The 19,756-nt window shown below is 30.7% G+C and overlaps 3 protein-coding genes across 3 annotated transcripts; 1 reads left to right on the forward strand and 2 right to left on the reverse strand.

Moving 5' to 3' along the window:
* Positions 1-1,282: 1,282 nt before the first annotated feature.
* On the forward strand, positions 1,283-9,045 carry LOC115882313 (N(G),N(G)-dimethylarginine dimethylaminohydrolase 1). Its single transcript, XM_030900308.1, has 5 exons — positions 1,283-1,723; positions 3,721-3,823; positions 4,701-4,798; positions 6,916-7,140; positions 7,915-9,045. Exons 1-5 carry the CDS (start codon positions 1,466-1,468, stop codon positions 8,038-8,040), a joined length of 810 nt encoding a protein of 269 aa, XP_030756168.1. The 5' UTR covers positions 1,283-1,465; the 3' UTR covers positions 8,041-9,045.
* Positions 9,046-11,333: 2,288 nt separating this feature from the next.
* Positions 11,334-12,224, reverse strand: LOC115882314 (protein lethal(2)essential for life-like). The gene has a single exon (XM_030900309.1). The coding sequence runs from the start codon at positions 12,126-12,128 to the stop codon at positions 11,577-11,579; it is 552 nt and encodes a 183-aa protein (XP_030756169.1). The 5' UTR covers positions 12,129-12,224; the 3' UTR covers positions 11,334-11,576.
* A 3,075-nt stretch (positions 12,225-15,299) lies between these two features.
* LOC115882437 lies at positions 15,300-19,356 on the reverse strand. Its single transcript, XM_030900498.1, has 4 exons — positions 18,701-19,356; positions 16,291-16,438; positions 16,020-16,229; positions 15,300-15,556 (listed from the first exon to the last, which is right to left on the reverse strand). The coding sequence occupies exons 1-4, from the start codon at positions 19,194-19,196 to the stop codon at positions 15,325-15,327; spliced, it is 1,086 nt and encodes a 361-aa protein (XP_030756358.1). The 5' UTR covers positions 19,197-19,356; the 3' UTR covers positions 15,300-15,324.
* Between the last annotated feature and the right edge of the window lie 400 nt (positions 19,357-19,756).

Genomic DNA, 19,756 nt, shown 5'->3' on the forward strand with positions numbered 1-19,756 from the left:
ATTTGTTTTTAAAAACAAGTTTAGTGGGAAGTGGGCAATTTCGGGATATTTGGCGAGGAAGTTATTTTTATAAGTGTTTCTCCAATAAAACATGACATGAATCTCTATTCAGCGCAACAGAAAAATGTTAAAACTGTCAAATTTCGGAACGAACTTTCGGATGTATGTGACAGGCTTTTTTTATTTCACACGATAACTTCAAATTTCGGATGTCGTACCATCGGATTTCGGATGCATGAGACTCCGGCTTTAGGATGATACACCATAGGCGTAGTCAAAACAATTATCAAAAAATATAAATATTGCTTCAAACAGCTAGGTTGAGAAAAATATGTGCCACGGCACTGTTTGGTGTCATCGTCACAATTTGCTCTCGGGTGTTATTTGTCCTTGGCAATGACTAAAGAATCCAAGGACAAATAACACCCGAGTGCAAATTGTAACGATGCCATCAAACAGTGCCGTGGCACATATTTTTCTTAACCTAGCTGTTTGAAGCAATTACAATCACGATTTTTACAAATCGCCTTTAGGAAAACTAAAAATAAACAGTTTTGAATCATCTGTAAACACGATTATGTTGTATAAACTTACACATGAAAACTAATCATTATTCCCGGCGTATTAGCTTTCTTAGAATGACTATGAATATACAACAAGCCTTTTTGAATTAGTGTTAAGAATAATTGAGATAATAATAAATTTTAACTAGATAACAACACAAACGAAAAACAAAACAAAACAAACAGATTTCAATTAAAGAGGGGAAGTGACAGCGAGACCTGGAAGATGTCTGCCATCTTGCCGTCGACAAAAATTTGGATGCGCACTCGTCGAAGCTCATTCTCCCACTTCCATATCTCTGGTTTATACAAAGTTTACTACACACAAACTATTAAAAATCGCTAAAATTGTCGCTGGTGACCCAATGATGACTCATTTGTTTGCCACCAAAACAAAAAAAAGGTCACAAATTCTGCTGCAGCCCGTATAGGGGCGTTACATGTCCTTATATTCTTTAGTCATTGGTCCTTGGATTCTTTAGTCATTGCTTTTTCCACTATGGCGCCACCTGCATTCTTCTTCTTTTTCGGATTTCAGGTCTTAAACGAACCGTAACCACAGAATAGAAGTAATTTTCTTCTTCTTTTTTATAATTTTGGCTCAAATAATAGGCAACCACAGATTTGACTTAGAATTTCTCTTCTTTCTTTTTAAATGGCTTGAACTTATATAGGTGATTCCATAGAGAAATATAAAATCAGATAAAATGTCATTCGGCCAGTGTCCAGTCGACCTGTGCTCTGTGCCCAAACCGAAATCGTGAATTTTGAATTGCCTATCGTGTTGTCCTGTGGTATTGTTCTGGTATTGTCTATGATCAGAGCTGTGGATCAGAGATCAGAGAATAACAAATCCTATGATCGTACCGAAATCATAAACATAGCAGATCATAAATCAAAACATGGCTGCGTTTCGTTATACGCACGCCGTGGTTAGCAGAATCCCGGTTTCTTTGAGGACGCGGGGCCAAATCGACTTGGAAGAGGCGAAAAAGGAACACGAAAACTACGTGAGGCTTTTGAGGGAACTGGGATTGGATGTTATCGAACTACCACCAGACGAAGGCCTGCCCGAATGTGTTTTTGTGGAAGACTGTGCGGTTGTTTGTAATGGGGCCGCACTTATAACTAGACCGGGGGCTGCACATCGTCAGAAAGAGGTAGGTCAGTCCAAAATCATTAAAGGACATGCCCCAAAAGCTTGTGTTAGCAAAACACGAATAGAATCAAGTGGTTTAAAAACATTGTATCACTGTACTTTAAGATTTAACAAGGCTATATTATTATAATAGTGTTAACTAAAATGAACCACCCATTTAAACCAGTTTTTAAAATATTATAAGTTTTTTGCTTTGTGCAAAGTTTATTCAATTTACTAGAATTTAAATGCATTGAAGCAAGAGTTCAAGTGTATCCTCTTTCCTAGAAATATTTTATTACATTATAAATTTTATTACAAATATAAACAAAGTTATAATACAATGATTGATTAAATAAGAGAAATGTTCAATAAAATTTAAAACTAGTTATTTAGAATTAATAGAGAATTCCCAATTATGGCTATCATAATGGTTTTATGTCATTAAATTAGTTTTTTAACTATTAATTAAGTGTTAACAGTCAACACCGGATCTATGGCTAATTTGATATAAAACATTATTTTTCACATTTAAAAATATGGATCACTTTTATTCTAATGGCACAGCTAATGGTAGGTATATATATTATATAAAGTCTACAGGGTATTCCTTAATTAACTGCTAATATTTAAGGGGATGATTCTTGGACTTATTCTAAGAAAAAGCTTCATATGAATGTACCCATATCCTAATCATCTTAACTTTTAAGATACCGGGTGGTAAAATTTTCTAAAAAAGACTTTTTATCTCTAGTGCAGAACTAGTTTCTTCTAATGTTTCTTCTCTTTATTTTATTTTCTGAGGAACTTAAATTAATAGCCCCTCATACATCAGAAGGCCTAGCCTTTGGATCTGGCCTTGCGACCCGGACTGCGGACTTAGTCTGCTAGTTAGATCTTTCAACCTTTTATAGCAGTTTTGGCCTGACGATCTTTTAAAATTTCTAAAAGTTTTAATCACTCATATTTAATAGATTCAGCGTTTGTCTGTATGTTTTAAGAATGAACAACAACTGAACGGGATTGATATAATAAACTTGTAACACATTTTTTGCTTTGTGGGACAAACTGTATATAAATAAGTGTTGATTTTTTACTCATTGTTAATGATTAATATAATAATTTTTTACTAAATAGACTTAAGATAAATTATTAAATGTTTGACAACTATTATTGTACTCCGTAGCACAACAACAACAAATATTATTGTATAGTCCGCGGACTTGGCCTTTGACAGGCTTAGTCTTCCAAAGGCTTGGCCTGCCAAAGACTTGGTCTGTCCCACAAACGCAAAGATTTAATCCGAAGGTCGGGACTGCAGGCCGGGCCTTCTGGTCTATAGGCAGCTAATATCAGAAAATATGCTGGTGTTAAGGCTGTTTTATCTTTTTTGAAAAAGCTGCATGTCGATCAAGCTCACTTCTGCCTTCTTACAGAATAAAATTGTATATCAATAAAAATAGTTCGTCATATCAAATAAATATATGTAGGTATTTAGGTTTAGAGTTTCCAATATGGCATAGAAAATATTTTATTTATGGTTTATACTGAAATATGTATAGGTTTTCTGTAGAAGTTTATTCTTATAACTTTTTTTTGACAATATTTCAATGATTCACATTGGAGAATAAAAGTTATTTATCTAAATACATATCTTTTTAAGTGCCTTTGATTACATAATACATCATTGAATTTATGTAACCAATTGAAACTATTTAAAGCCTATTATTTCGTCCTATGTGAAGAGAGAAGCTAGGCAATGCTCTAGGATTTATTTTCAGCATCACAATACATTATTTTCTATTGTTCTTTTATTCAGGTTACTAAAAATAAACAGAATTTTATTCAAACTTTCTCAGCAACAAATTTTTGTGCTAGACGTTTCATTCATCTTCTAAACGAGTTTTATTCTTAGAACTTTTACTGCTTTGATGATTTGAAAAGCAATTCCACAATTTATGATGTATAATTTGCTTTAATAAAGATTTAATTACATTTCGAAATGTTTGTTGATTTTAGGTGGAAACAATTAGGGTGGTGCTCAAAAAAGAGTTGGATCTTCCAATAATAGAAATGTCCGACGCCAATGCTAAACTTGATGGTGGAGATGTTTTATTTACTGGTAAGAGCATTCTGTAAAGGATTCACATGATAATCATTTTATTATGTTCTATCCATAAATTACTTAAGTTATTTTTTGTGGTTTTTGCCCCACCCTCTCCACCACTGACACTGAAGATGTGTCGTGAGATTTGTCTCAATTCCTAATCCCATGTGAGATCTTTCAAAATTTGTATTTTGAATTTAAATGCTTTGGATTTATTTAAAAAAAACACACAATTTGCTTTATTATTATTAAGACTAGTAAAGACTTCTATTTGAAATTGTTTAGATCCTAATCTAAAAATAGTTATAACATTAAATAATACTTAAATGGGAACTTCTAAAATTAATAGGGAACATTAATTTAGTTCATGTAAAACTAGTGCACGTTCTCAAGAGTGACTATTAATTGGTACTAACCACAGTACTAACAGATCTATGTGATGTTCAGTAAAACCATCTGCTCCATCACCTTCGCTCTGATTTAAGCCACTCTAAACCGTTGTTACTTGTGTCTTGTGAAAATTAAACTGCGCGCCCTAATTGTTCTACCAGTAAAGAATCGGGACCACATTTTCGATATATCAGTACCAAATATCTATTCGTGGATTTTAATATACAGAAAAATTGTGTCAACTTTCGATATATTTTAGTCTAGGAACATGTTTTACTTTAAATTACTCTGATTTTCTCACACTTTTTCACTATTTTTTGCCCAAAAAAAATTACGCGATGTTTGCCGAAATCCCCTCTCTCCCCCACGTGAGATTTAATCAGACTCGGCTTTATCCCCCCCCCCCTTGATTCACCAACAAAAATCATTATTTTTGGAGCCTCTTTCCTTTTTTTTAGTCAAGTCTCCTGATTTTTTTGAAAGAAAAACATGTTTTTTCTAGGTAGGGAATTTTTTGTTGGTTTGTCCCAGTGGACCAATGAGGCTGGAGCGAGGGCAGTGGCGGCAGCATTTCCAGAATACCCTTGCACTCCCATTAAGGTAAAACAAGAAAAAATAATTACCAGAAATTTAAGACAAAATCTGAAGGGTAAAATTAAGGTAAGGGTGTTCATTTAAAAAAATTAGAGAGAATTTGAAGAGTTTATGCACTGCTATCTAAAACACTCATGAGTGAGTTCATTATTACTCCAACAAGAAGCTGATTTGGAGGGTTTTTATTCAAGTGGTTTTTCTTTTTAACAACGAATTAAGACTTAACATACATTAACATATTATTTAATAATGCACGTTTTAAAATATACTTCCTCTGGGGTAACTTGTGCCTTGTTTTTATTATATTTTCAAAATCTCAATATTGTCTGTTATATTAATTTAAAATTAGATTATTTTTTTCTGTCAGTTTTCGGACGTGGCCTGTCAAAGTTGTCTCTTCTCTTGCTGGACAGACAGTTAAAGGCCCGTTCTCAGAACTGCGACTGTCGCCTGCGACACGACCCATTCCGATTTGTACAAAATTCAAACAGCTGTCAATTTTAAATTTAGTACAGCTCCCATTGGTTGTTTGAAATGTCAAACTGTGTCGCCAGCTACACTGATTGACACTTCAAACGACCAATGGGAGTTGTACTAAATTTTAAATTGACAGCTGTTTGAATTTTGTACAAATCTGATTGGTTCTTTTGTCGTGTCGCTGTTCTGAGAACGAGGCTTTAAGCGACGTTAGACGATGCGAGTGGATGGATGGGTGACCGTCTGCGGAAACTCTGTCGAGTGTGCTGTTCTATGACAAGATATGTAAATTCTATTGACACACACTTATTTACGCCGGTTCGACGCCGGATGTGATTGGATATTTCGTGAGAAAGAGTCGATTTAGGCAGTTGCCCAGTCGGTAGGCAATTAATGGCCGAGGACCAGATTCCTGGTAAACAAAGTAGGCCACGTCCATATTAGCCTTAGCAGCAAAAAAGAGACGTTAACCTAAAATACATTACTTTTTTAGATTCGTTTTTGATATCTATCATTGGACACTTTATTGGTAATAATGACATTACATATTTTTGATAATAAATCAACGTATAATATAAACAATAGATACTTGATTAAGATACAGTGGTCTACTGTTTTTTTTTACTATTTTAATGATTTACATACATAACCAAATAAGTTTAACTAAAAAATCTTTATTTTTTTGTACTTAGTAATTTTTGTTTTTTGATAATATGGCACTTTATACATATTTTTTATTTTAAGCTATATAACACATTAAATTCCACACCTGCTAAAGTTAAATTAGTTTCCACAAAAATTAGGTCAAAATTATTGAATCATCGCCACTGTTAATGACCTTTAAATTTGCTCGGATCGGGGTTCACGACTAAAAACATCTAATTTTAGAATTGTTTTCATTACAGGAATTTCATAAAAATATCTCTGTGCTTTTATTTGTTTTTTTTTAGGGTTTCGATTAACGTTTGTAATTAATAACATTATAATTTTTTGTTTGAAAGGGTTGTTATGTTTCAAACATTTTGTTTAAAAACAGGTATTTTATACTTGTTTTAATTATTTGTTTCAAACTCAATTCAACAAAGAGTTTTAAACATAACGTTGACTTAGGAGTTTAAACCATAGTAAATTTCATACGATATGTCCTATACCCTAGCTCGGATAATCCGTATTTTTTAAATTTGGTTTTCTATATATTTTTTTCATATGTATTATCCTTGTTTATACCGGGTGCGTCTCAAAAGTGGCTCACCCCTATTACTTTTTTATTTTTTCAGATAAAAAAACGAGATTTGGTATATTAATATACCACATAAATTAGGATTGATTGACGTATTCAATTGTTTTTGGTCACTTCCTGTTTCACCGGAAATGACTACAACTTTTGATTTTTAAATGGCACCCTCGGTATTTTTTTACTTTATTTGCTAGAAAATGATATTCTGAATCGAATGACATATCATATGTCGACTTTTGACATCAGAGTCTACTGTACTTAAATTTTATACTATGTAGTTTAAAACAAGTGTTTTAAACATAATCCTGACTTTGAAGTTAAAACCGTGTTTAAAACAACAAAATTGTTTTAATCCATAAAAACACATGTTTTCCAACCGTGATAGGAACTAATAGTAGATATTCTATAGGTTCCTGAAGCCAAACACCTGAAATCGTATATTACGATGGGTGGTCCAGATTTACTGTGCGTTGGTGTAGGTAAAGAAGCCCAGGAAGTCTTGAAACGTATGGAAAGAGAAGCCACTTTCAACTACCAAACATTAACGCTTCCTGAGGATGAGGCGGCCAATGTTTTGTATTTGAACGGGACCCTTGTACATAGGACGCCAGAAGAAATACCTTTGTCATTTAAGGTAAGAAAAATAAAATAGAAAATTTTTCTAGTTAATTTTTTTTTAAATTCAACAATATTTTCATGTTTTATTTAATTTTCTCTTAAGTATAAACGGGATTAACTATTTTAAACCAAGGAAAAACGTTTACGAATAAGGCATTTTTGTCAAAATGTGAATAATAAAAAAGTTTGCTTCCTTTACTTAAAGGGTCCTATCTAAAACAAACACCCACAAGATCGACTTTAACGCCAAGGAAAAAATCTGTTTTAGGGGGAAGTTTTTCACCGCGACCTTATAGATCTATTATGTGATGTGCCCTTTTCTTGAGTTATAACTCATCATACAGTCTCACGGCTTAGACAAAAGCCGTGAGGTGGTATTACAGAGAGATGGTATTATCTGAGACGGTTTTACAGAGGTTAGCTCTCCATCTCCGATATCAAGTCATACCAAAGAGTATGGCACAAATGGTTGTCGTCTCGGCGCACTCTGTGATGAGGTGTTCTGGTGTTTCCCCATTGTCCCTACAGAATCTGCATTCGCTGTTGTTTCTTAGCTTTAATCTACTGAGGTGTTCATTGAGGAGACAGTGATTTGTTAACAACCCCGTGACAATCCGATGACCGTTCTTACTTATATCAAGGAAAATCTTCGTTTTTTTATCGGTGTTAGAGTGTTAGGTCCTGAGAAATTTTTTTGAGTGTCTTAGACTGTTGGATATTATTTAGTGATTGATATTATTTATTATTCAGTGGCTTTAACAATCTTAATGGAATTTTCTTTTTCTTAAAGGTATTTGGTGACAAAATCGACTATCCCAGAAGATCTGTCAATGTCACCCAACTAGCCAAACTATCTTGCGGTTTATCGTCCAGTTGTCTGTTGATAAGGAGATCGAAACATATACGGAGCCTTTAAAAGAACACACTGTATAGCAAAAGAAAATGTAAGATCTTATATTATCAACCCTACCACCTAGAAAGTCTTCAAACAAATAATGTAATGTTAAAAATGTCAGTTCATTTATATAGATATATAAAATTTTGGTAAGCAATGTTTAAGATTACTACATGATATGATATACAGGGTGCTCCAGTTTTTTTAGGAGTACCTGTAGATTAAATTAAATCAGACAACTCAAGAGTTCTTGTGACTTGTAAGATAATTATAAAATAGATTTTCTGTTATTTTTATTCAGGTAATTTAAAAAAATAGATTTTTTTAGAAAATCTCATTTCTTACCAATACCAAAAAACTAGATCTCCCTGTATATGGACACAAAGTTTTTATCATATATAATGTTTTTAAATATTTACAGTTAAAGATATTGCAAATTTATGTCATTATATTAATGTCATTTTTTAGTTGAATTCTTATCAAATCTTCTGATTCAAAGTTTGTTGATCATAAAATATTATAAAACTTTTTAATCATTTTATATTCATATGGAAATTATGAATTTTGAGATTATACACAAGTATTATTGCTACAAATTACTACAAATACAATATTTATTAGATATTCAGTACATAGAGAGTAAAAGAAGAAATTTGCTTAAGATTCACGGGACACCCTGTATAGTCTGTCAAGCTATATAATTTAAGATTTTGAAAGGCGAAGCTCAGAAAATGACAGGAAAATACAATTTTCTTTTAAAAAATACTTTACTGATATCTAGTATATATTGTATATTAATTTTGAATTTTGGTAATTATTAGAAAACCTGAAAATATTTTTTCTTTTTAAAACTTTTTGTCTTTCTTTTGCATTCAGTTAGATAAAAAAATAAATTCTATTAATTTTGAAGTAAATACACACATATAAAGCATTTTTCAATAATTACCAATTTTTTTCTATTACATTTTAAATTTAAAAAACTATTGTTATGAACAATTATCATTAGTATTGTTATGTCCTGTCACTGAAAATGACACAAAATGATATTGAACTCATTAAAAATATGTGTAGATTCCCGATTATATATTATATATGTGTATATATTTACGGTTGAGGTTACTATACCATACATATATTTAACGTCATCTAGAGACCTTGTTACGCATAAATTTGGGGAAATTAAAAGTACAAGTTTTTATTTTTTTCCCGAATATTCTTAAAATGTTTATGAATCTCCCATATTATTACAGACTGATTATATTATACGACCAATAATTATACTCGTAACACAGAATATACCCTGGGATTTTATGAAAATGATACCATAGTAAGCGTAGAAATTTTAATTTGAGCTTTATTATGTCTATGTCACTGATGTTCATGATAATGACGTGCTGATTATAAATATGAGTTAAAAAAAATAGTTTTCAAAAAAATTATGATATAGAAAACTCGAACTATATTATTTTGATGCTTATTGTGACATGGTTTTTTTAATCTCATGGTATTGTTCAAATATTTACCGGCATTTATTTTCTAAAGTTTATTTATCTGATTAAAAGAACAAGAATAAAAAGTAATAAATCTATTATTGATATTAATTATAATTAATAAAACACAATTTTGCGAAAGAATTTTTACAAATTATTTTTTTAAATATATTTTTCTTATAATTTCTATATTTTGCAACAACAAAGTATTTTATGTTACATTTAATTGTATAATTAATAAAACACAATTTTGTGAAAGAATTTTTACAAATTATTTTTTTAAATATATTTTTCTTATAATTTCTATATTTTGCAACAACAAAGTATTTTATGTTACATTTAATTGTATTTAATTTTGATCATAGAGTACTTTTTTTAGATGTGTTATTAACAACTAATACCGTATGATCGCAAAAAGAACGGCGTCCAGTTGTCTTGGAAATGACGATCAATGATATTCTGTTTATAATTTTGCATACATAATAATAGCGATCTTCATTTCCAAGCCATCTCTGACGCCGTTTTTCTGTCGATCATAATATGTTATAAAAATTATTACTCTGAATATTTTCGAATCTTATATATTAATTATTTATTAATTTTGACAATAATTTGATATAAGTATATTATACACAAACTCATTCCAATGTCAAAAATAAATATTCTATTTTTATTTGTAATATAAGCACAAGGTGCTATCTGTACTATACGATCGGAAAAAACGGTGTCAATTTGGCTTGGAAATGACGATCCCATACAATTTTACATATAAAATGAGAGCGTTTTTTTTTTCATTTCCATGCCAACTGACGCGGTTTTTTCGTTCGATCGTATGGTCATAACTTTTTAATTTATAGTTTAAATAGATCTGTTAGAATTATCAGTAAATTGTGATTTCCCTCTGTAGATTGTATTATATTTTTACACAGATCCTTTTTTAAAGAATCTCATTATATTATATATGATGTGTTAAAAAATATACAAAAAAAATAATTATTATGGCGTATGATCGAGAAAAACTGCGTCACAGTGACCTTTGAAATAAAACAATCAATGATAATTTATGTCATGTCGACCTACTATATTATATATATGTATATATATATATATATATATATATATATATATATATATATATATATATATATATATATATATATATATATATATATATATATATATATATATATATATATATATATCATATAATTGAAGAAATGGTGTTAGCTGGGAAATGAGGATCTATGACATTTATACTTTAAACAGCGATCTTCGTTTCCAAGTCAACTCTGACGTCGCTTTTTTTTTCGATTGTATGCCACTTTGTATGCTATGTTAATGTATTAAAAATTGACAAACTCTTGTCAGAAATAAATATTTAAATGGAAAATATCAAAAAAAAATGATCATTCTACACAAAAAATTGGTAAATAGATTTGTCTGGTAGGTTTTTAACGTTTCTAACGCCACTAGACGCCTTTTTTCAATCATACAGCTCTTAAGGAGGAACGTTATTGTAAACTATTTATTATCCATATACAAATGTAAAATATTTATTTCGTGCAGTTTAATATTTTTGTATTGATGTAAAATTCTTCATTCCAAATTAAGTATTATTTTTTTATTTATATAGTTTCATATTTCAGACTTTTTATTTAATAAAAACTGTTTTCTTTTTTGTTATTTTGTGATTTTTAATTTCCTGTATAATAAAATGCTATTTGATTAAAACAAGTTTTTTTTTTAATTCCCCATTGGTTTTACACAAGATCTAAAAGTATTTTTATGAGGGAAGATTTATTTTTTCAGTTAAAAAAACAAAAATTTCAGTTCATGAACACATTTATTTTTATTTACGATTAATTATAATGAAGCTAGACTAGTCGAATCTACAACTAGGTAGCTTAACACACAAAGAAAAACATTAAATATTAAGATTACATTATGAATAAAAATAACAAACAAACAGCCTTATGAATAGTAAATGCCTTTCAATGGAAACATGATATTCGAATGAAAAATCAGTACAAAACAAATTAAAAAATATTACTGATAAAAATGTAGTTTTTACTTCTTCTGTTCCACAGCCTGTTGCTTGGCTGGTTCCCCAGTATGAGTGATAGGAATGGTCTTGTGTTCAATTTCCATTTTCTGCACAGTTGGAGCTGTAATGCTCAGCACTCCATCGGAGGACAGCTTGGACTCGACCTTCCCAATGTCGCAATGCTTTGGAAGCACGTACCTTCTCACAAAATGCCTGGAAATGTACCCATGCTCGTCTTCTTTCTCCTCATGCTTTCCTTCAATGGTTAAGACGTTATCCCCAGTGACCTTGACGGTGATCTCTTCAGGCTTGAACTGCTGCACATCCAAATTTGCCTGGAATTTATCCTTGTCCAAATGAACGGTTGATCCAGTATCATGTACGGAGGAATTGGGGCGCCAGTGACGCATGTATCCAGCTGGAGTCCTGGACAAAACCCTGTTGTTGTGGGTTAGGGGCTGGAATAGGTCCTCTGGATGCAGTCCTAATCCGAAATGCTGGTCCAAAATCCTCGATGGGCGACTGGGAACATGATAGTCGAATGGATCGGCGAATAACAGCGGTAGAAGAGACATTTTTACTTGGTTCTGAGTGTAGTTTTCAATACAAATGCTGAAAATATTAACTTATCGAATTTCAAATTCAACTGCGGGCGAAAAACGCCGGTTTCGCTTTATATACGGTTGCGGAATTGTCCGGAACATACGGGAAGGGATAGAAAGAATTACAGAGATCTTTCTAGAAATTATCGACAGCTGCGGTGTGGCTGCGATCGAATTGTATAGTAGCGGAACTGTTACACTAATTAATAAACTTAAATAACATAAAATACAAAGTTTTAGAACAAAAAAACACATCCATAAACAAAATTACCTTTGCATATTAATCTTCTCGGTATTTTCTTCGTAATTTTTGGAGTATTTCAGTTTATTTCTGTATATAAATTGCCTAGTGCAATGCCTCTACTATACACCATTTTACCGGCCGGCGAATTTGATTTCTCTAGAACGTTCCAGAGGTCTCTATATGTTTCGCGTATAGAAACGTTTTAAAAACGAAATGGAAATTGCTGTCTGGCGATCTGGCGATCGATTTGAACCGCCTTGAACTCTGGTGTTTGTCTAGCTTTTGCACCATGAAAAATATTCGCGATTTTATAACAGGATAATCGACTATACTGCAAGTTGCACCGTGCTATTTTTAGCACAAACGCCTCCTATAATTTAGCTTATCGCAGAACTGAAACTGCAGAATTTAACTCTCGTATCTAAACATTTATGTTCTTTGATAACTTATTATACCTAACAAATATTTATATTATTTTGTTGCAATTGATTGATTAAATCCTTAGATTAATTCCTACTTGAGTTTAAAAATGGCAGTAAAAATTCTAAAAAATTGTATATGTTTTTTAAGGTGTGATGTAATACGTACAATATGATGGAAAAAACGGCGTCAGCGATGGCTATGAAATGAGGATCATTGTCATTTTATATAGGGAATGTCATCGATCTCCAAGCCAACCGGACGCCATTTTTTTCGATCATGCGGTATTTTTAATATTCTGATTGCATTATAAAATCAGTAGGTATCGTATATATAGGTATAGGTACTCAAGTTTGAATTTCTATGTAAAAATAAATAAACCATTGCAGTTTCTGTAATTTTTTGGATGTCTTCTATCGAAATTATCCCTGATTCGTAATACAGACTATACCTATACCTATATCTATCTACGCCCTATATGTGATCAAAATACCAATGGTATATAGTTACAAGATTTCACCCTTGTGACCTTCTTTTACCCTTGAACAAAACCGTTAAAATCCTTTAAACGTTTGCCAAACGAATCTGATGGTTTTTGGCCGGTAGGTATGTGATTTTTTCACACATGAATGCTTTTTGCGAGTTTACAATGTATCGATCGACTCAAAAAAATGCATAAAATCAACCAGAAATCGAGATCGTGTACCTACCTGTGATATCCAAATCCGATTAGAATAAAATAATTTCAGCTAGGAAGCAATATGTGTATAAAAAAGAAACTTTACTTTAAAAATAAACTGATTTTCTTCAACAATAATTTCAAAATGTATATATTTTTTGGAAAAGATATTTTCAAGTTTTAATGCTGCTTCTATAGTTTGGTTTTCATAAAAATTACTAAATTAACTACTATAGGTAACTGTAAAATTAATAGTCAAAAATTATACAGAAAATACTGAATGTTTATGCATAGATATCTAAATTTAAAAATTAGGAAAAATTTGTGTACGAGTTTTAACAAAAAAAAAAACAAAATATTTACTGAGAAAAAATACTTTATTAATAGCAAAGGTGCATAATTTTTTATGGTGCCCTATACATTTTTGAAAAATAATATATACTCTTTTTAATAAAATTAAAAAAAAAATCCGGAATAGATTTATCTTTTTAATATATATCTACCTACATCTAAAAAGAACTTTTTTATTATGTATTTAAATAATCATACGATCAAAAAAAATGGCGGCGGAGTTGGCTGGGAATTGAAGAGTGCTGTTATCCTAAATCATATACATATACTTATTTATGATCTAGGGTTATTTTACATATAAAATTAGTCATCGATTGTCATTTCGAAGCCAACTTTACGCCATTTTTTTTTCGATAACACGATATTACCTAAAATATTAACAAATGGGTGCCTGAGATAAATGGAATTTCAAACTACATTACAATTTTTCTGGCGTATTTTTATAAGTAATATTTTAAACAGGCAAGTACAATATATCCATAGTGTATACTATATGGATAATAGCTTCTGAACTGACAATTCATGATAATTTCTGTCAGGCCAAACTTATACGTAATTTAGTAAAAATTGACAGAAAAAATTATCATAAATTAGTATTTACATGGGATAAAACAATATTTAAAAATTATTTACAAATCTATTAGAAATTTTCATTTATAAAATAGATTTGTAAACTTTTTACCTTCTTTCTAAATTAAATATGGTCAATTAAATTATCAAATGTCACTTCAAAGCCCACTATGATGCCGTATTTTTTTTCGATCACAGAGGATGTAAAGTCTTAAAAATTCGTTGGAATGCTTTACATTTTAAAAGAGTATTTTTTAAAGTATCTAATAATGAATAACAGATACTTATTGAGATATTTAGTATTTTAGCCTCCAAAAAAAATTACATCAGAAAAATCGGTGCTTCATATACAGTATGTCCTCGGATTGTCTTTACAAGAGGAAACATTTTTTTAATATTAACTTTTTGGGAAAAATGCATTCTTCATAAAAATTGTTTGCTTGTTCTAAAATGGTTAATCCCGTTTATACTTTTCCAAATAGCCATACGTTTTAGAGAAAATTAAAATAAAAAAAATAATTTTAGGGTTTTATTCTTTGATAGATGATTATATTAACGTTCTATTTTTTGCTGTTTTAATATGTTAGAGAAGCAAAAAATTTGTTTAGTTCCAGGATTTGATTTTTAGTACATGCTTTTTTTTAATTTTCTCTAAAACGGTATGGAAATTTGGAAAAGTATAAACTGGATAACATTTTAGAAGAAGCAAAAACTTTTATGAAGAATGCATCTTCCTCACAAGTTAATAATAAAAAAGTTTCTCCTCTGGTAAAGACAATCTCTGTAGTTAAATAAAAATTCTACATTCAAAATTCTTTTAAATACATTACAATTTTTCAATAGTAACACATGATATAAGCAAGTATGGCATTTTTTTTTATAGAACACACATTTTTAATATGTACTTATTTCGAAGCGCTAAGTCTTCTTCTTCTATCACCTCTACGACTGGGCCACAAATGCATTCTCCTAATAATGGGCCTGCCCGTATGAATCACTGGTATTTCTTGGTCTTCAGTGTCCCCATCTTCCGGTTTTTTAGGAGCTGTTATAGTCAAAACTCCATCCGAAGACAGACTTGACTGAATTTTAGTAACGTCACAGTCTTGAGGAAGCACATAACGCCTCACAAAGTGCCTTTAAAGAGGTAATTTTCAGTATACTATCTTAAAATAACTAAGCAATCACTAAAGAATACAAGGCCTCGCTAGAGTAAAATCTTACCACCGCCATAATACCACCGAAAAAAGCAGCAGCCACCATACATTTAGGCAAAACTTTTATCAAAAATATAAATATAGGTTATTCTTAACTAAATAAATCAAATAATTCTTAACAGTAAGTACTAGCTTAATGCTTAATTAATAAACAAATTTTGTAAGTTAAAAAATTGTATAATCCATTTTATTATAAAAGGCAGAGACATCTAAAAAAAATAGGTATAAAATCCCTGTGGAATAATAACTTAAAAAAATTAATTGTCAAACATTTAAAATTGCAATTTTTATTTAATTCTGCATTTTTTTATAGCATTAACAATTTGGTTTTTTGGTGTTATTGGTGCCTGCATGTATTCTTTAGTCATTCAAAAAAAAGGTACCTGGAAATCAGTCCATGATCATCTTCTTGTTCTTCGTGCTTGCCTTCAACTGTAATAGTGTGATCTCTGGTTAGTCTGACGCTTATTTCGTCAGGTTTGAACTGTTGTACATCGATGTTTGCTTGGAAATGATGTTTATCCACTGTAATCGTTGTATCTTTGTCCAGGTGAGCTAGCTGGTTTCTCAAGTCCCTCAAATGATCTACTGACCTAATTTTAAAAAAAGTCATTATAGAATCTTTATATTACGTAAATATGAAAAATAAATTACCTTGTTGGTAGCAATAAAGGCCAGTCATGTAGATCTTCTTCACTCCAGCTATGCCAGCCCAGGGAATGTGAATGATTTCCAAAAAGTGCATCATTATGTAGATGAGGCAAAAGAGACATTTTTCGACCTGTATTACGCTTAAAAATACCTTATCATTAATGAACCTATCGGTCGAAACACCAAACAACACCACAATACTGAAAGCGTCTAAATTATTTAAAAAACACTGCAAAATATGAAAAACATCAATAAACGTTTTGTTTTCTAATTTCTGGGTGGACAGCAGAAACAGTGTTGCCAGATTTTACATGTAGGTTTTTCCCTTAGATTAACAATAAAAATAGATAGAGCAAGTCATTCATATATTCACAATATCCAAGTTTTTCCTAATTCACGATTTGTCGCAAAAAGAAAAGATATAGCTTATAGTTGTATATTTTGCAGTTAATAAAATTGCTGTTAATTATTATTATATTTGAATTTTGTGTGTAGGTATATAAAAAATAAAAGTATTTTAAAGAGTGAAAGCTATCAAAAACATACATGTATTCCTTAAATGTCACTCTAATAAAGGGGGTGATTCTTGGTCCTATTTTAAGAAACAAATTTCATATGTATATGTATGTCCTAAAGATCTTAACTTTTGAGATACAGGGTGATAAAGACAAAAATCATCTATTTTGCAGCTTATTTTATTATTTTAATTTACTTCTTATATTTATTTGATACTTTTTATATTGTTCTCAACTTTTAATATAATCAACACTCTAATTTAGGATATTTTTAATTGTTTATTGAATTAACTAGAAGAAAATAAAATCTTCTAATTTTTTGAGTACTTTTTTAGGTAATTTTTGGGAAATTAAACTGAACTAGTTGAAGCCTGGCGCATCCGCCACGACATCAGAAAAAAAAACTTTTTATTTTTTTTTAATTAAATAAAAAACAAAAAATCCGGCGACGACAATTTTTAGAAGAGCAAATTAGCTATCTTTTAGTAAAAAAAGCAACTTTCTAGAGCAAGTCGTTACTTCAGTAGAGACGACACAGATAAACATTAGCATTTTATATATTGTAGATAATAAACTGTATATATCTGGCAACAGTGGACATAGTATAGTCTGTATCGGGTATCCCTATAAATTTAATTCTGTCGGAGATTCTGTCCAGAAAATTCAATAAAATGAAAATACCTATACCTTATAGTTATTTTTTTTAAATGTATCTTAAGATTCATATATTAATTTTTAATTCATAGAAAACGAAGTAACCTTAATATACAAGGAAGGTGTGCATTGAATCTAAAAAAACATAAATTTATTTTAGTATATCTCTAAAATTAACGGAGTTATTTTACCTGCCTACTTTGAAAATTAAAAAAAATATATTTTTTGCTTAAATTTTGAGGATTTCTGGATAAATTTACTACCTATGTTGCCATATTATCAAGATATTGTTTTTAACTATAAATTAAAAAAAAACAATTTTTTTTCGAAAAATACCAAATTAAAAAAATATCATCTCAATTAAGACTAACCCTGTATAAAATTATTGCAATAATTCAGGAAAACTATTTTTTTAAATCACTTATTTAAAATAGCCAGAAATTTTTATCTACCTATATATGTACTTCCTTTAAATAATTTAGTATCTTGTTCAGAGATCTTGTTTGTAATTTTTGAATTTATAATAAATAGTTATATAGAACAGAATCTTCTAGAATTATTTCTTAATTCAAAAACAGGGAAATCTACAGTTTTTTTTCTTAATTTCACCTTAATTTCTTAAATTTGCTATTTTTATTATTTTTATTTTTAATTAATAACGCTGACAAAATACCTAGAACCTTAATAGATTATACCGTATATGATCGAAAAAAAAAACGGTGTCAGCGAAGGCTATGAAATGAAGATCGCTGTCATTTTATATGTAAAATTATATGGGGAATGTAAGTGATCGTCATTTCCAAGCCAATTGGACGCCGTTTTTTTTTCGATTATGCGGTATAACTTGGGTATAACATAACATAACTTCAAGAATACCCTATTATGAAAAGTTAGCTGTAGGTACCTCGATCTATAGCAAAATCATTATGGTTTTTTATGTGGCTTTAACCAGCAAAAAAGAAATTATTTGTTTTTACTCTTTTTTTTTTCTTGTCCATTATATTGAGAATATCTACCACTCTACGATAGATATTTAAAAAAAAAACAAATATATAGAGTTAAATTACTTCTTTTATTAACGACAAATTTAACTGAAAATACATAATACAATTACAGAGCTAGTTAATTAACACAGTAGGTACAACAAAAAACATACATCTAAACTCATCAGTCTTAAACTAATTTATATTTGAAATATTTCAAGACATAATAATGCAAAGAATATTTACTTAAAACACTTTTTTAAGCTTCTTTAGTTTCAGCTTTTTGCTTCACCTGCTCAACCCTCTTGATAGGTCCAGTAATAGTAATTGGAATTTCCCGATGTTCTAACTGTTTTTGTTCTGGTAATTTGGGAGCGGAAATGCTCAAAACCCCATCGGTAGACAAGCGAGACTGAACCCTCTTGAGATCGCAACCTTCAGGAAGGACGTACCTCCTCACAAAATGTCTGGAAATGAATCCATGTTCATCCTGCTGTTCTTCGTGCTTGCCCTCGACAGTTACAGTGTTATCACCAGCGAGTTTTACAGTGATTTCCTCAGGTTTGAACTGCTGGACATCGATGTTTGCAAGAAATTTGTCCTTATCCACTGTGATAGAATCGTCTTTTTCCAGCTGGGCTAGCTGATTCAAAGCGCTACTCACGGGTCTGATGAACTCGCCAGGAGAAAATATTGAAATCCAGTCTCTTTGACGACAGTTGGGAAAATCATCGAATAACAACGGTAGAAGAGACATTTTTTTTCAGAGAATTTGACTTAAAAAATCGCTTGAAAAGAAGCGAATAGACTTCACTTTCACCGGTTGATGCGAAAATCGAATATGCGAACTGTGAAATATGCCGGGTGGCGATGTTGCCAGCGCTTTTATACTCGCGTCGAAGCCTGCGAGCCGGCATCTAGAATATTTTCGAAGGCGCCGGATTGCCCTAGGTCAGGTGTAGGGGAAGTGCCTGATTTAGGGACGCGGTCAATGTTTTGAACAGCTGCGTTCTGGAATGGGTAGATATTTTTGTTTAAATTTTGTAATCGTTTAGAAAACGTTTCTGTTTTTATCGATTGGGACACTATGCAATGTTATAGAAACGATTTGTATACGGTTAAGAAATTTGTTAATTGATTTATGATTTTCTTACTTATTACAGTTCTGTTTTATTTTTAATGAATACGATAGAGTATGATTGCTGAAAAATTGCTTATGAATATTAGATAATGTACCTACTAAACAAGATTTGTGGTTGTATTATTTTTAATGTTTTGTGTATCTTTCTATCACAATCGTTCCAACACAACTAAAAA

Source organism: Sitophilus oryzae, unplaced genomic scaffold, assembly GCF_002938485.1.
Source record: "Sitophilus oryzae breed Bouriz unplaced genomic scaffold, Soryzae_2.0 scaffold_177_pilon_pilon, whole genome shotgun sequence".
Classification (NCBI taxonomy): domain Eukaryota; kingdom Metazoa; phylum Arthropoda; class Insecta; order Coleoptera; family Curculionidae; genus Sitophilus; species Sitophilus oryzae.

What these genes read in the sequence shown, in the direction of transcription:
- LOC115882313 (XM_030900308.1), top strand. Translation starts at nt 1,466, where the DNA reads ATGGCTGCGTTTCGTTATACGCACGCCGTGGTTAGCAGAATCCCGGTT. An exon ending in TGGAGATGTTTTATTTACTG is followed by an intron (nt 3,824 to 4,700) that starts GTAAGAGCATTC and finishes TGTTTTTTCTAG; the next exon opens with GTAGGGAATTTTTTGTTGGT. An exon ending in AAATACCTTTGTCATTTAAG is followed by an intron (nt 7,141 to 7,914) that starts GTAAGAAAAATA and finishes TTTTTCTTAAAG; the next exon opens with GTATTTGGTGACAAAATCGA.
- LOC115882314 (XM_030900309.1), bottom strand. Translation starts at nt 12,128, where the DNA reads ATGTCTCTTCTACCGCTGTTATTCGCCGATCCATTCGACTATCATGTT.
- LOC115882437 (XM_030900498.1), bottom strand. Translation starts at nt 19,196, where the DNA reads ATGTCTCTTCTACCGTTGTTATTCGATGATTTTCCCAACTGTCGTCAA. An exon ending in AGCTGAAACTAAAGAAGCTT is followed by an intron (nt 16,439 to 18,700) that starts AAAAAAGTGTTT and finishes ATTAATGATAAG; the next exon opens with GTATTTTTAAGCGTAATACA. An exon ending in CCTTTATTGCTACCAACAAG is followed by an intron (nt 16,230 to 16,290) that starts GTAATTTATTTT and finishes TTTTAAAATTAG; the next exon opens with GTCAGTAGATCATTTGAGGG.